The 16,444-nt window shown below is 53.4% G+C and overlaps 1 protein-coding gene across 5 annotated transcripts in view; it reads left to right on the top strand.

Moving 5' to 3' along the window:
* Sh3bp2 (SH3 domain binding protein 2) overlaps positions 1-16,092 on the top strand; it is a 40,134-nt gene extending 24,042 nt beyond the window's left edge. For 4 of the 5 annotated variants that reach the window (XM_021643664.2, XM_021643661.2, XM_021643660.2 and 1 more), the window contains exons 2-13: positions 5,501-5,640; positions 6,677-6,779; positions 8,087-8,204; positions 8,621-8,691; positions 9,570-9,664; positions 9,963-10,031; positions 11,728-12,382; positions 13,096-13,204; positions 13,442-13,497; positions 13,789-13,870; positions 14,378-14,437; positions 14,890-16,092. In XM_021643664.2, the coding sequence (XP_021499339.1) occupies positions 5,505-5,640; positions 6,677-6,779; positions 8,087-8,204; positions 8,621-8,691; positions 9,570-9,664; positions 9,963-10,031; positions 11,728-12,382; positions 13,096-13,204; positions 13,442-13,497; positions 13,789-13,870; positions 14,378-14,437; positions 14,890-15,027 (1,692 nt within the window). In that variant the 5' untranslated portion in view covers positions 5,501-5,504 and the 3' untranslated portion in view covers positions 15,028-16,092. Of the gene's footprint in view, positions 1-2,343; positions 3,752-5,500; positions 5,641-6,676; positions 6,780-8,086; positions 8,205-8,620; positions 8,692-9,569; positions 9,665-9,962; positions 10,032-11,727; positions 12,383-13,095; positions 13,205-13,441; positions 13,498-13,788; positions 13,871-14,377; positions 14,438-14,889 lie in introns of those variants that run through there. The other variant, XM_021643658.2, reaches the window with a different exon arrangement.
* Positions 16,093-16,444: the final 352 nt, after the last annotated feature.

Below are 16,444 nucleotides of genomic sequence, written 5' to 3'. Positions count from 1 at the left end.
CTGTCACCACAGCCTCCCATTTAAGAAGAGGATTTGTCGCTAGGCTAACAGAGGAGTCTGAGGAGTGGACCCTCCTATGCTTCCTCTGCTGCTGGAGACTCAGTGGAAGACATGGGCTGGGCGGGGTTGTTACCTCCATCTCATACTCTCCCTCAAAACTCCATCCACAGTGACTCAGCCTACGGAGGCCGCTGTTCTTACAGAGAAGGGAACTGAGCAACCTCACTCCGTGAACTGTTTGTTCTCTAGCATGAATGAGTTGAATTTAGCTCTCAGGTCTCTGGGGCTGAGGCGGCGCTATGGGTACTGAGGTGTCTAGCCAGGTCAGTCAGTGGCTAAGAGCTTTCATCCTGCCCACAGGCGAGCCAGGAGTTCCTTAGCTTCCCTTCAGCTTTCCCAGGCGCGGGAGGTGCTGGAGTCTGCAAGCTGGGCTAAAACTCTCCAAGAACTCTAGCACAGCGTGATCCTCGCCCTCAGGTGCCACGCCACATCCTCTTTCGGTTCACAGCCTGGTCTGGCATTGAGCTCCTGAGCTGGGGTCACCCTGGCTTACCCGCCTGGTGTCAGGCCGGGCTTGTCTGAAGAGGGGTTGTGATGTCAGTCCTGTCTCTGAAGCAAGGACATTCCTGGGAGAGATGACGGTGGAGTATAACTCGGCTCTCATGATGCCCTCTCCCACAGGGTTAGTCAGTGGCCTTGATCTTGATGAACTTTCATTCCGAGTATGGTAGGGTGGTAGCCAGGCCTTATCCTGCTGGGCACTCAGGTGAAACAAGATGGGCTGAAACTGCCCTACTCCTCCACCCACCTCACCCAAGCATGGGGCCAGGAGGAGGTAGGCCGCATCTTTGCTTGCAGCTCCAGACACATCAGAGTGGGGCTCTGTTTCAGCTTCCTTCAGCAATCCTCAGGCTGACTACCCACTAGGAGCAACAGTTTACCTTGCTTGGAGCACCCTGGCTTCCCACTCTGCTGGGCCTGAACTCTAAGTGTGGGGTATAATTATAACCTATTATGGTCAGTGTCAGGTAGAGAGAAGGCCCCAGCTTGGGGGACAGAACCTTCTAACAGTCATGGCTAACTGCTTGGAGGAAGGAGTACTGAAAATCATTTGTTCTCGGACTTATTTGTTGCTAGTACATACAACACAATGCAGAAATGTATATATTCATCTCACATCCTTTCACCTTGCCAAACACCTATTAGTCCTGATAATTTCTTAGTTCTTTGGAATTTGTTCGACATAAAATCATCTAGTCATTGTTTAGTTTTTCTTCTTTTTGTCTGGACTCTTGATTTACCTGTATTTTATTTTATTTTATGTCTGTGGATGTTTTGGCTGTATGAATGCCTGTACACCAAATGTATGTAGTGCTTGTGGAGGCCAGAAGAGGACATCAGATCTCCAGGAACTGGAGTTACAGACAAATGTGAAATTGCCTGTGGGTGGTGGGAATATAACTCAGGCAATTCCAGGTCCTCTGGAAAAGCAGTCAGGCTTTCAACCACTGATCTATGTCTTCAGCCCAACATTTAATTTCTTTTTATTATGTAGTTGCCTTGACTGCGCTTTCAACACAATGTTGAAAAGAGGCAACGGGATCCAACATCTTGCCTTGTTCCTGTTCTTAATGGGAAAATGTTCAGCATTTCACCTCTAGCTGTATTAGCTGAAGTTTTTCTTAGATGCCTTTTGTCATATTTAGAAAGTTCCCTCTGTTTCTAGTTTATTGAGTATTGTTATAATGAAGATTTAGATTTCAGCAAGTAGGTTTTCTGTATCTATTGAGATGACCATTTGGTTTTGTTCTTTGCTAATATACTGTGTTATATTAATTGAATTCAGCTATTAAAGCAACCTTGGATTGCTGGGATAAATCTCCCTGTTCACGTTGTAGGATCTTTTTACATGATGTTGGATTCAGTTTGCTAGCATCTTTTTGAGAATGTTTATGCCTATATCCAGAAGGGGATCTGGGCCTGGGGATATAGCTCAGTTGGTAAATTGCCTGACTAGCATGAAGAAGCCCTGGATAAACCTCGTAAACCATGCATGGTAATTGTAGCACGTGGGAGGCATAGGCAGGAAGACCAGAAGTTCAAGGCCAACCTCAGCTACCCAGCTAGTTCAAGGTCAGCCTGAGCTACATGAGAGTCTATCATAAAAGAGAAACCCACACAAGACAAAAACAAAACAAAACAAAAAACTCAGAGAATTATTGCTCTGTAGTTTTCATGTCTTGTGTTGGTTTTATCTGGTTTTGGTACTAGGTGATCCTGGCCTTGTGGCTTTGCTCTTATATTTTCTGGGAGAGTTTGTATATGGCTCATGTTCTTGAGAATCTAATATTTAAAGGATGAATTACTCTAGTTGCAACAGCAGGAAGTGGAAACAACCTGGACGAAGGTGAATTCTTGTGGGCTTATTTTACTGGGGTCTGTGCACAGAGACACAGAAGGTAGAGGGCAGAGCAGGGCGCATAAAAAAAGTTGAAGGTAGGACTGAATTAGGAAGGGCTAACGTGTTACCAGGTGTGAAGGTGTACAGCAGTAATACCAGTACTTGGGAGGCAGAGGCAGGAGGAAAGCCTAGGAGGCCCTCTCTCAATCCCATGCTACCCCTATCCCCCCAAAAGTCAGGACTGTGTCCATACCATTTAGAATAAAGAAGTGATGGGAACGCTCTGGAAGGTAATGAAGGGAAATTGGTGGAGAAAGGGAGAGGTGTGGCTGTGGAGAGGCAGTGGAGAGAGGGATCCAAAGGGTGGCTAGAAGAAGGAGGCAGCATAGTATTCTGGGTAAGATGGCAAGTGCTCCTCCAGAAACCAATGCGCCAGGCAGCCAGACTGCTGGAGTGAGAAATCTGCAGGAACATCAAGGCTGCGTGCAGTAGGAAGGGACCTGGAGAGCTTGCCTGATAGAGAGGCTTGGACACCAGGGTGAAGCGCCTGGGTGGCCATGGAGCCTGAGGAATATACCAGAGCTGCCCCTGAAGAGCAAACGTGCCTCCCTCTGTCACGGGTGGCCCATCTTGAGGCAGCCTGTATTATGGTGGGAGTTGGAGGATACTTATTGGGGGAACAAGGGCTTTTTTAACCTTGGGCAAGCAGGGACACTCCTCTGGGACTGATACCCAGAGGAGCCCAAGTAGGTGAGAGCTGCCAAGGGCTGGACCCTGACTGTTCGGGGAAATTCTGTGCGGAGGGAGACCCACAGAGTGGGACTGGCAAGGTGACATGATGGGGATACCATCAGAAGAAGTAGGGTGCCATGTTACAGAAGCTCATGCAGAAGGGGCGAGCTAGGGGGAGATCCACAGGCGGGGACTTCGGGATCCTCAGGTGTTGGGAATCTGAGCGGGATTTACTCCGCATCGGCGGCTTCCTTGTTTGTGTAGACGGCTCTTGATTCTGGACTGTATGGGAGCAAGTTTCCGAGTTTCCACTTCTGGTTGCCCACTACCCGTGGTGGGTGGAGAAACTGACGTGTGGAGGGGCGGGTTCGCTTCCTCACCTGGCCCCTAGCCCTTGCCCCGCCGCCCGCGAGGGGAGGAGCCAGTGGCCGCCCGGGCCTGGGGCTCAGCGAGCATGGCGGGCTCTGGGTCGCGGCCTCGGAGCTGGGGTTGGCGGGAGACCGGCTCCAAGGAGGAGGCTGCGGCCGGCGGGACCGGCTCCGGACCGTGTCGTTGCGCACAGGGGAGGCGGGCGCTGGCCGCCCCCCGGAAGCCGGCCGTGCCTGCCGCGTGGACACCGTGAGTACTGATCACCGAGCTCGGGATCTGGGACCCCAGCCCTGGGTCTGAGCACCCGCACTCCCCTCAGGCTCCCAGCCCCCAACCTCTGCACCACGACCCAGGACCACGAGTCCCGGGAGCCCCAGGCGCTCTCTCGCGTCTACCCAGAACAAAGGCGAGTGTGGGCCAGCCAGAATCGGCCGGCCGGGGGCTCCAAGACTGGCGCTCGGTCTGTTCATCTGCCAGCACCTCTCGTGGATGGGCGTGGGCACCCTCCTCGCACCACACAGCTGTGCTAGGATCCGCGGTCCCCCCCATGGCGTTTGCACGGGGGTGTGGTCGCGCCATTGTTCCGAACCTCCGCCTGCAGTTCGGGGACCAATGGCCCTGACCTTGCCCCTGCTCCTGCTGGCCGGGACAATGGACCAGGTGCTTTTCTGGTGTTTAAGGATCTGGTGTGGCTGGTAGGGGCATGTGGGGGGGGGGGGGAGGCGTAGCCAACGGACCCTGTCAGAGGGCTAAGGCAGCCTGTGAACTTAATTCCCTAACACACAATTTGATGGAGTGAGCACGACAGTTGCCAAGAGCTTGACTGATTTCCATCCTTTTCTCTTTCATTTTCTGATGCTCTAGATCTCCCCGCCTCAGCCTTCCAAATGCTGAGCTTCCAGGCTTGGGACACCTCTGGCCTGGAAGGTTTTCTGTATACGTATTGTATATGTATCTATGTATGTATATGCTTTCTGTATATGTTTACGGTTGGCACTATAGTAATAGGGATCTCTGCATCCTGCCCTTCTGGACCTGGCCTTAGCCACCCCATCTTGTTCAGAGCAGGCCACTGACCTTGTCCCCATGCAGCTCCTCAGGGGTCCCAAGATGGAGCTGATGAGATGAGTAGGGGCACCAACAAAACAATGCCAATTTAGGGAGCAAATGTGACTGGTACCTGGGGTTCCCCACAGACAGAAGCCTGAGTCCTGATACCCTGGACTGATAAAGCGGATACTAGCAAACCTGTCAAATAGTCTTCATGGCACTGGTGACAAGGGTGTGCTGAATCTGCTCTGTCTTCCCAGTTTATAGCTCTAATAACTGAGGCTGGAGATGCTCCAGAAAGCCAGACTAGGTAGGAGCCCAGGTCGTTAACCCTGGAAAGTGGGGGCTCTTGGCTTGCCCTTCTACTGTCTGACCTTACGACTTCCAACGGGGGAGAGATAGAAGTTGCTGAGTGAGGGTGGACAGCTCAGGACCTTACTTCCTCTCCACTGAAGGTCAGACCTGGTGGAGAAGGTGCCCAGAGCCTGCCTCAGTCCTGTAGCTATTGAACAAACACTTTCAAGGGTGCCTCCTGTTCCAGGAAGCATCCCTGACTCCCTACCTAAGACAAGCATCTTGTAAGCTCAAGTGGCATTGGAACCATGGGTAGATATGGCATAAGGCCTGATGTACTCAGGTTAGGGTTTTCTGAGTTCAGTCATTCCTGCCCCAGCCTGTATGGGGCCATGAGCTCAATGAACTCATGGTGGTAAAAAGGCTAGTTCTCAGCGCTCTGGAGTCAAGCGTATGGCCAAGAGGACTGGGAACTGACTGTGTAGCGCTGTCACCCCTGGAGTCTCACCCAGAAGCCTGAGGATTTAAGAGTCCTCCACGGACCTGACCCTCCACACTGCCTTCTAGGTCTTGGCAGTGCTCTCCCAGGACCCCCTGCCATGTTGTTCCCTGCTGCTTACCCTGGATGAGTCCTGTCTCTTTTGTCTCTTGCAGCTTCATGGCAGCTGAGGAAATGCATTGGCCTGTCCCCATGAAGGCCATTGGTGCCCAGAATCTGCTGACCATGCCTGGTGGTGTGTCCAAGGCTGGCTACCTGCATAAGAAAGGTGGCACCCAGCTGCAGCTGCTCAAATGTGAGTCACAGGATGGTGGGGCTCTCAAAGGGAGCCATGGCCCTGCTTCTCCCCTGCTCTAATGGGCCTTCTGGGATTTCTCTTCCTTTTCTGGCACTGGCACACCTGGGGAACCCGATGTCAGTTTCCTTAGCCTGTTCTTGTCACAGGGTCCAGCAGAGCGTAGTTAGGCAGAGAAAGGATGCTCCTTTGGTGTACATTACTAACCAGCTAGTCATGAGGTCTCAGGCTGGAGGGCCTCAGAGTGGCCTGATAGATCTGGCCCCTTGATGCTGTTCTTGCCTTGTGCGTGAGCTGTGGGTGAGTTGGTTAGTCATGTCACACAGAATGAACCCATGTGTCAGGTCAGGAGCCAGCTAAGTCAGGATGCTGAAGACAAAGAGCACTTAGAGCCTCGCCCAGCTCTCTGATCAGCCATGGACACTCCATGCTTTTGCCCCTGCAGTGCCCTCTGTCGGAACTTTGCCCCTGTGTTGCCTAGCTGAGGTGCTCTGGACTGTCGGACCCTGTTGCACATTAATGCATAACCAACCTCTAAGGAAAGACCATAAATAACCTGTCTCTGGATCTGGGAAGGGCTTTTCTGGACAGTAACAGTAGAGTTTGAGAACAGCTCCACCTCAGTGCCTCTTATCAGCCTGCTCTGGGTGCCCAAGGTCTGCTCTCTTTGCTCTTTGCTCTGCCAGTTACCCCCAATGCCCAACCCAGCCCTATTGCTCCAAGCAAGGCTGCCGTGGCCTCCTCAGGCCTCTGGTCCAGGCTCCACCCTTTGTTACTGTTCCATGAGGCCTCAAGCTACCCCTTTTCTTTGGGTGGCCAGGCCTTCCCTGGGGTGGTACCCCAAGACTTTCAGTATGCCAGTGAACTTGTTTGTATTTGACCCCAAAGAAAGAAAGGCATGCCAGCTCAGCACCCCGCTCTCCCTTCTGCAGTCTCAGAGGTCTGCTCCCACGGTGCCCGTGGCCTCTGGGGAGAACCCCAGAGTGGAGCCTACTGGTTTTTCTGTGCCTCACCCCTGTTGCTGTGTTGTTCCCAGGGCCCCTACGCTTTGTGATCATCCACAAGCGCTGCATCTACTACTTCAAGAGCAGCACATCCGCCTCCCCGCAGGGTGCCTTCTCGCTGAATGGCTACAACCGGTGAGTGTCTCCTGCCTGCTGACCAGCCCCCGTGTCAGTCACCTTCCCTCTCACCCCGCACCGCAGAGCCTATCCCTGGCTTTTCTGAGATGGTCTTCATCTGCTTGCTGGCTGATACCCCACATCCTACCTACCCTGTCCTTTGCTGAGGGCAAAAGGTGGGACACGATGTGTAGGGTGAGGCCTTTTTAGGGGCTTCTTGGGGCTTCAGGTCCCAAGGGCCTGGGTAGCTTGCTCTGCAGAGGTTCCATTGAATTATCACCTTGTAAAATCTTTGCTCAGCCTCTGCTCCTGCTCCTCAGTCACCCCAGCCCTTTTCCAGTTAGCTCACAGCCATCCCGGGCTGTCCTAAATTCAGGCTCTTCATGGACTTTGTGGCTCTAGGGTCTTACCAGGTCCCATTTCAAGTCCCTGCTACATTGGTACTATGGGCTGGGCCAGCCAGCCAGAATCCACAAACTTGCCTTCAAGGGCTTCTAGACTAATGGGTAGAAATAACCTGAGCTAATGCCTACATGCTGGCCTATCGGTTACCTTGAGTGACTTCCTTGGCCTTGGACAATGCAGGGTACCCAGGCTCTATACCTTGTAGCATTAGACTGAGCCTTTCACCACCTCATAAAGGGCAAGCCCCTCCTGCTTGTTCTAGAGTTGCTCTGGGTCTCTGCTTTACCTCAAATAAAATCTTGATGAGCCAGCCTTGCCAAAGCAGCCATGCCAGGTCCCAAGTCCAACCCTAGGCACTAGCTAATCAAAGCTCCTCTCCCTAGTCACTCTCCCCAGACTGGTGGCCCTCCTGCTGTGCCAGCCAATCTGTGAACTCAGCCCGTTGATAGATGTGATTGTAGCCCAGAAATTGTCCAACCCATCTGGCGGGCTGAGCCTGAGAGGCCCTGGCCAGGCAGGTACCCTGGCCCAGGTGCCCAGCCAGCAGGACTCCCCCCAGGCAGACTGATCTCTGAGAAAGCCCTGCCTCAGGGAGCAGGCCACAGAGTGGAGAGGCAGTCCAGCATGTGGCAGAGCTGGGGAATGGTATCTTTTTGATGACGCTGATGGACAACGAGAGTGATGGGACCTTGTCTCTGAGGCCTGCACACGGCTCTCCTGGGAAGTCCTGTACTCACACCCCTCTGTCTCCCTGAAGCATCTAGGCATTTTACCGAGAGCATGAGCAGGCAGAGACTGTCCAGATTTGCCCATATTCCCCAGGCCATGATGCTGAGTGCTGACACCAATTCAGGGGTGGGGTTGATGAGCCCATTCCTTGAGAGTGGACGAGCTGCTGACTTGTGGCAATGTGCCCTCAGAGTGATGCGGGCAGCAGAGGAGACGACGTCCAACAACGTCTTCCCGTTCAAGATCATTCACATCAGCAAGAAGCATCGCACGTGGTTCTTCTCAGCCTCCTCTGAGGATGAGCGCAAGGTGACCAGGAGATAGCAGGGCTTCAGGAGCTGGGCAGGTCCTGCCTGAAGTAGCACACTGACTACCAGGCCCTGGCCTCCCATCAGCTCCAGGCAGGAGGCTAGGATCCTGAAGAGAAAGATGTGGTTGGGGTCTGGGCAGCCAGGTGGATCAGCCCCACAGCCTGGTGCCTGTATACACCATGAGAATGTGCCAGCAATATAGTCCCAAAAGGGCTAAGAGGCAGCTGCTGCCCTAGAGGGTGATTTCAAATCTGAGCCGCACAATCTAGCCTGGACCTAGCTAGGAACCAAGTAGGCTCCTCTCCCTGGACCTTGATGGCTACTACATAGCAGCTAGATAGTGATGAGGAGAGGGTGGAGTGGGACCCTATTCTAGGCAACATCATGCTTACTACGGCTGTTCCTGACCCACAGAGCTGGATGGCCTTGCTACGCAGGGAAATCGGCCACTTCCATGAGAAGAAGGAAGTATCTCTAGATACCAGGTATGCTGAGGGATGTGATGGATGGGTGGTAGGCCCTGGGGATTCTTGGCTCCTGTGGCCCCTTCCAGTCTTGGAGGCTTGGCTTAGAATCACTCCCGTAAGGTTTTTGGAGGTGCCAAGCAACCTTCGTGTATGAAGAAGCTCATGCAGCATACATAATCGTGTCCAAGTGTGGGTACACCATCTCTGTTCTTGTCTGTCCTCTAGCTCTGTCCCTGTTTCAATCTGTTATATTTATTTGTAACTCCTATTTGGGGTTCCTACATGCTTTTCCCCTCCCCTGCCCTGGAGGCCCAGCATTTACAGCTCAGAGCTTTGGGTTCCTATCTCCCTGGTGTCTGCTCTATCCCTTGGGGGAGCTCAGTCATTCCTGGTCTCAGCATCCTCACCCATGATGTGGCCCAGCAAACAGCAGGGGCTCTCAAGGGAACATAAGCCAATCCTATCCTAGTCAATGAAACTGAGGTCCAGAGAGGGCTGGACACTCTCAAGGCTGCCCTGAGGTTCTGGACTGAATCCAGAGCTCCTGGCCATCAGAGAAGTAGACATGTGGACCCAGCTCTGAGGCCTCTAGCCAGTCAGGGTGGCAAAAGCCACAGTGGGCCAGGGAGGTGGCCCCCACAGACGGTCCCGAGCCTTCAGTCCCTATGTTTGTCCTTGAACTGCATGTACACACATGTCTAAATATCTCTCTATATGACGTTTGTGAGGGGTTGGCCTTGCGTCTGTATATGTTTGTATCTGTGTGTGCCTGTGGATCCCCAAGTGGGTGTGAACACCTGTGGTGTTGGGAGTGTTCCTGTGTGTGCATGGGGAACGACATACAATTGCAAGGGGAAAACCTAGTTTAGCGCTCAGAGCCTGTTCCTTGCTATCAGTTTCAGCGACTCTAACTCAGACACGGACAGCTTCTACGGTGCGGTTGAGAGACCTATAGACATCAGCCTCTCCTCATACCCAACAGACAACGAAGGTAAGACCACCTCTGCGCCTGCCATGAGTCCACGTGACTGCTGACAGTGGAACCCACTTGGGCTGCCTGGAAGGAGAGAAAAGCATGCTTGGCTTTGCTCCCTGCCCTGGTCTCTGGCCTCTAGCGGTGCAAGTTCAGGTTTTAAATCCTTCCTCTTCATCCTCAACCCCATATCTTCTTGGCGCCCTGTTTTTCTGAGTGGAGCTCTGTGCTACAGCATACTGGGCCATTCCACCCTGTTCTGCATGCAAGTGGGCCTGAGCTATGTTGTGTCTCATCTTCCATTCATTACATGTAGACTATGAACATGAAGATGAGGACGACTCGTACTTGGAGCCTGACTCCCCGGGACCCATGAAGCTTGAAGGTAGGTAGGGTAGCTGGGCCTGGGGTCTCCTTGGTGGGTAGGGAACTGGGGGACTGGGACCAAGAACAGAGCCTCTCCTAGGCTGGTGGGTCTTGTTTGTTTGTTTGTTAGTTTGCTTTGCTTGTTTTTGAGACAGGATCTCTTTGCAGCCCTGGCTGTCCTGTATATTTCCTGACCAGGCTGGCTTTAAACTCAGATCTGCCAGTCTCTGCCTCCTGAGTTAAAATTCAAAACATGTACCACCACACCTAGCAGGCTATGGGTCTTGCTCTGACTGGTATCAGTTTCCTTGCTGTGATCCAAGTATTCAGAGGTTTGGGACTGGTTGGCTTTGCTTATCTGCTCCTGCCGCCTCCCAGGTTAACCTCATGTGGATGGAGGGTCAGGGTGGAGAGGTGGTTCTGGAGGCTGAGGCTGAAAATGAAGGATCATTTAGAGGTGGCTTGACCTTAGGTAGGTCCATTGCCCATGGCAACAGGTTCTCTGTGGATCATAGCTGTAGGCCAGGTTGTCGTCTGTGGCCTCAGTGTTCACCTCACTGCCTGATGCACACAGTCTTCAAGGCAGATGAGCATACAGACAGCCATATGTGTGAGTGGCAGGGAAGGTCAGGCCTGGGTAGGAAGGGCATATCTTTGTCTTGCCCTCTGGCCTTCACCTCCTTATATCTTGTCATTTCCTTGCTTCCTCTTCTCAAAACACTCCAGTGTTGTCTTATCTATCATTATGTCTTGGGATGATCTCCCACCTTCTGTTTTTTATTCTCCAGTGATCTAACCTTTGCCTCCCATGTCTTTCTTTCACCTTCCTTGTTCCCTTGCTTTGGGCCAGCTCTCCCTACACTCCTTCAGCTACCAGACCATTGACTTTTATTTCCTACCTCCCACACAGCTTGCCTCAGTCCTCAACTTGACTACCCAGCTCCAAAGAGTGGGGAAAGTGAAGTCTCTGTCCTTGAGAACATGCAGTGGGCCTTCAGCCTCCACTGAACACTCTTTGCCACTCTCCCTCCTACTCCAGACCTGCCCTACTCCTCACTGGCCTCATTCCTCCAGGTGCCTGGCATTCTGGCCCTTCTTGCTCTCCTGTCTGCTGTGTTTACATCTTGAGAAACATCCCCGTCCCTCCCTGTGGCTGAGGGACACTCAGGCCTCAGGCCTCACTCGTCTCCTATCATTCCCACTGATCCTGGGCCTACTGTGCTGATGGTCCATATGACATTTGAGTTAGATGTCACACAGTGCCTTTGGTTTGTTATAAACACAGGCTTTCCTCTTCATCCCAGTGGTCTGGCCATTCCCGCTCACCTCTGTTGTTCAGAACTCACCTTTCCCCTTGCTCAGGTGAAAACCTGGGAGTCCTTATCCTGCTTACCTGTGGGAGTTTTGAAAGCTCTTCATCTGACACCTACGTTGTAGAAACCTTGTATGGGCTGACTTCAGGAGGGGGGACAGGGAGGGCCTGGTAGTCTGGGCCTAGGGAAAGCTGGGTGGTGGGCTAGATATTGGACATGAGGTAGGGCAAGGATGAGGCCATGAAGGATGTGTGCTGAATGAGCTGCTGCTGGCAGGCTGAAAGTGTGACAGTGAGGAGAGCATTCCTGGTTGGCCCCTGCTGCCTGTTGCTAATATAGAGTGATGGTGGTCCAGCCTCTGTGATAACAACTTGCTTTCTTTTTGTTATTGTTGTTCTGCAGATGCCCTGACCTATCCACCAGCCTACCCACCACCCCCTATACCCGTACCTCGGAAGCCAGCCTTCTCTGATTTGCCCCGTGCTCACTCCTTCACCTCCAAAAGCCCAAGTCCCTTACTGCCACCCCCACCCCCTAAGCGAGGCCTACCAGACACTGGCCCTGCCCCTGAGGATGCAAAGAAAGACCCATTGGGCCTGGTGCGAGTAGAACCTGGCCTCAGGGTGCCTGTTACCCCTCGGAGGATGAGTGACCCCCCACTGAGCAATCTACCCACCGTGCCCAACCTCCGGAAACATCCTTGCCTCCGAGACAGTGTGAACTCCAGCCCAGAACCCTGGACCCCTGGACATGGGACTAGCTCTGTCTCCAACCCTGCCACCGTGGCCATTGCCACCTCTAGGAACTGTGACAAACTCAAGTCCTTCCACCTGTCTTCCCGAGGGCCACCCACATCTGAGCCCCCTCCTGTTCCTGCCAATAAGCCCAAGTTCCTGAAGATAACTGAAGAAGCTTCTCCGAGAGAGGCAGCCAAGTCTGCACCCTTTGTGCCCCCGGTGGCCCCCAGGCCTCCTGTACAGAAGATGCCCGTTCCCGAGGTTACTGTTCGGCCTGCAGTGCTGCCCAGACCAGAGAAGACACCTCTCCCCAACCTCCAGTGAGTCTGGCTCGCCTTGTGCCTCTGCCTACCAGCCAATAGGTTCCCTCAGCCTAGTTTGTTCTCTATCCAGTACCCCTTACATTCTGAGAGGAAGCAATAGGTACAGGGTGGAAAGGATTTCCTCGAAACCCTGGTCTCCCCTACCCGCAGGGGAGGTCCAGCCTTGCCCATCTTGATGTGAGTTTATATCTCAGGCCATGTGTGGCTTCCTTTAATTATCCCCCCAAGGCCTGGAGATTAGGCTCAAGAGGACCACCTGCTACCTGTGCAGTGGACTGGGCTCTTCCCACAGATGCCCCTCGGAGTCGGAGTGCATTGTTCAGCCTCCTCCCATCTGTCTACCTCCTTGTAGCTTTAAGAGACCTGTGACTTTGCCAGAGTCCCAGAGCCAGTCAGTAGTAGATCTTGGGCCTGGGCATTGCACTTGTCCACTCTATGATAACGCCTGAGCTCAGGTGCCCAGCACCTCTGCTCAATGGTACTAATGGCAGTCCTGATTTCCTAGTTGGACTTTTAGGTCTAGGGTAACTCTCCAGCCTCCTTTGGGCGGTGACCAAGGGTCTCAGAGCTCTGCTGTCCTGAGCAATTACAGTCACAGCGGCCAGAGAAGGCTGGCATCAAGAGTCTGGGTCATGTGTGGAGGGGAAGAGAGGGTGGTCTATCTATGTTTAAGGGTGCTAATATTCTTGTCTTTGTCTTTATGGCTCCAGGCGATCACCTCCCGACGGACAGAGCTTCAGGAGCTTCTCCTTTGAAAAGGCCCGTCAGCCCTCACAGGCTGACGCTGCCGAAGAGGACTCAGATGAGGACTATGAGAAGGCAAGCCCGAGTGGAGGGCGCAGGTCCCACAGGCAGCAGGCGGAAGGACGTGGGAGAGCTGTAGGCTGGGGGCCCCTCACTGGCTGTCCTGAACAAGGGGCTCCTAGGTTTGAGGGGGATGGGACACCATGCGAATTCCTGCCTCCTGACGCAGGCGGCAGCCAGTTGGGGGAGCAGCGATGTGTGGAGGGAGGGACCGCTCTTGCCTTGACGGTGACCACGGTTGGCCTCTTTCAGGTGCCGCTGCCTAACTCAGTGTTTGTCAACACCACAGAATCCTGCGAAGTGGAAAGGTCAGTGTGAAGCGCTTCTTGTACTTGCTGTGTGTAGCACAGTGTGAGGCCCCGTGTCTCCTTTACTCACTGTGGTGCTGGGCAAGCCCAGCGGGAAATATGATAGCAGTGGGTCTGGATGTTTTGTCATTTTGTTGTGTCTTAATTCTCATAAGCCCCTCCAGCTTTATATTCTCTCTTACAACCTAAAACCAAGAGTGGGCAGAGAGCCAAGCAATAGAGTGGGGCTAGTGGTCACCTGTGAAAGCTGTCTGGGGAGGTTCACCCACCAACCTGGCTGTTTTATTTTAGGTTGTTCAAAGCTACGAACCCCCATGGAGAGCCTCAGGATGGGCTGTATTGCATTCGGAACTCTTCTACCAAGTCAGGGAAGGTAGGGCAGCTGCTGCAGGACAGCTGGGCCACCAGAGCCTTCTGTCCTCTTACATGGTACCTCAGGTTGAATTCTTTCTTGGGGGGGAGTCCCTGCCCAGCAGCACATTCTCTCTCTGTTCTCAGAACTAAATGATGTCTGCAAATTGGGAGTGAATATGACTGCCTTGCGATGGAGCCATAGAGTGTGAATAGGGTTTGCAGAGGGCTAGGGAGGCTGTGTGGGACAATGGAGGTAGCAAGAGGTTGAGTGGCTCCATTAACACCATGACTCACTTACCTCACTCATGAAGAGGTGGCTCCCAGAACCCATCGGGGATTCTCTAAGCTGAGATAACCCCCAGGGTGAGGCGCCATCTTTGTACAGGTGACTGTAGCCAGACCCTGATTCACATTACCCCCAAGCGCTTCAACATCTAGCCCTGTCATTGTTGCCATCCTCTTCAGGTGTTGGTGGCCAGTCCTGCAGCCGCCTCTAAGCCTCTGCTCCATGCTTCCCTTCCTGTAGGTCTTGGTCGTGTGGGATGAATCCTCTAACAAAGTGAGGAACTATCGCATCTTTGAGAAGGTAAGAGACTAGGCCCTGCTCCAAGGGTGCCCTGGGGACACTGGCCTCAAGGCTTAGCAGGAGCCAAGTGAGCCCCCTGAAAACGGAACTGGTACCTCTATCACATCAGCCCTTCCCTGTCCTTTGCCATTTGTGCCTTCCCCATGGTCTCACCCCCCCCAACCTTGTTTTGTCCTTAGCTTACTCCAGAAGTGCTGTGTAGCCCTCTTTGGCCTTTGGTTTTATTCAGAGACCTTGTCCTGAGAGCAGGCCTCACATTGGACCCTTGGGAACAGGGGAGCATGGGAACGGGCCCATTGTGTGGACAGACAGACAGGAAACATGGGCAGGAGGGAGCAAGCCTGACTATTGGGGCCATTGTCACTACTGACAGGGGAAGGGGTGAGTCAGATATAGGCTTGAGGTAATGGGCTAGTCAGGCCCTGCTGAGCAGGCTTCCTTCTTCCCTGCAGGATTCTAAATTCTACCTGGAAGGTGAGGTTCTGTTTGCAAGTGTGGGCAGCATGGTGGAGCACTACCACACTCACGTGCTGCCTAGCCATCAGAGCCTGCTGCTGCGGCACCCGTATGGCTACGCCGGGCCCAGGTGACATCCCTTCCACACAGCTGTTGGGCGGAAGCATCCGTGGGGCCACAGCCCTGCCACAAGGATGGAGACCAGCTTGCATGGGAAGACGAACAAGAGTGGGCTTGACATCAGACCTCACCAACAAGGCACCTAGCCTCAGTGAGCAGGCTGGGTCCCAGGCTGGAGGAGGCCACAACTACTAGAGGACTGGCTAGCGGACTTGGCCAATCCAGCCCCTCCATGTCCCACCTCTCAAGAACCCAGGTGACTAAGCACTGCCTGGGCTTTGATGACAGAGAATCCGGTCTCCGTAACATACCCACCTGGTAGTGGGCTGGGACCAAGCAAGGCTGGGGTGGTCGATGGGGCCTAAGGCTGGTCCTTAGGCATGCTAAGACACAGGCTCAAGGAGGTATGATTGCCTCTCAGCAAATCAGAGATGACCTTTGTCTCAAGGGCCAGGGTATGATTGCCACAGAGGGGGCAACAGGCTCTACTGAGCACCACAAATGCCCAGGGAGAGAGCTGCTGATAGCAGCCCTAATGGGTGGTCTGTAGTCTTCTAGGGCAGAGGCTGCTGAGTGAGTGAACCATCTGGGAGACACAGCTGATTGATAGATCCATATCCACCTGGATCAGTCTTGGCTGGAGCCTGAACTTCAAAGCCCCGGTTAGCAGTGACTGAGTGACTGTGTGACTGGCCTGGGACTGGAGCTGGTTGTTGTCTGTGAGCAGCCACGAGTCCTGTTTGGCTAAGCTTCGCCTAGAGCAGGCAGTGATTTGGAGGTGCTGCTGGAGGTGCAATGTTCTGGGAAGCTGTGCATGAAGGAGCCTGGAGCTTGGAATGCAGGAGGAGGTGGGGGTGGTCCAGGAAGACTTCTGACAGGAAATGCTGACTACAGTGGGGTGGGACAGGCCAAGGATGTGTGGGGATAGTGGCATTCAGGTGTCCAAGTAGTTTGGGTGATCCCGATTGGTCCCCTCAGTTTCTGCCATGAAATCCCAGCAGGCCACACCCCTGGCGCAGCCATCTAGACTGGACTTTTGTTGTGAAAATAAATGTATCTGGAGATGCAGAGACCTTTCATCCCCTGGCTCCACTGCGTTGTATTGGAGAGGGTTATTCTTTAAATTTTTATTTTATTTTATGTGTGTGAGTATTCTGCCTGCAGGTATGTCTGTGCATCGAGTGCCTGGGTGCCTAGGGGCCCAGAGGAGGGTGTCAGATCTCCTGGCACTGGAGTTATGAATGGCTGGGAACCACCATGTGGATGCTGGGAATTGAATCAGGGCCCTTTGGGCAAGCAGCCATAACTCTTAACTGTTGAGCCATCTCTCCAGAACAAGAAGAGGTGTGCTCCTTGTTTACTGTGCTCCTGATTACTGTGCTTGTGCTCAGTAATCAGGGACTGCTGTCTGGTAAGAGGGGTTTCCCCACC

The sequence above is a fragment of the Meriones unguiculatus genome, chromosome 12 (assembly GCF_030254825.1).
Source record: "Meriones unguiculatus strain TT.TT164.6M chromosome 12, Bangor_MerUng_6.1, whole genome shotgun sequence".
NCBI lineage: Eukaryota > Metazoa > Chordata > Mammalia > Rodentia > Muridae > Meriones > Meriones unguiculatus.
The sequence above is the reverse complement of the archived record's forward strand: the minus strand, read 5'-3'. Positions and strand labels throughout refer to the sequence as shown.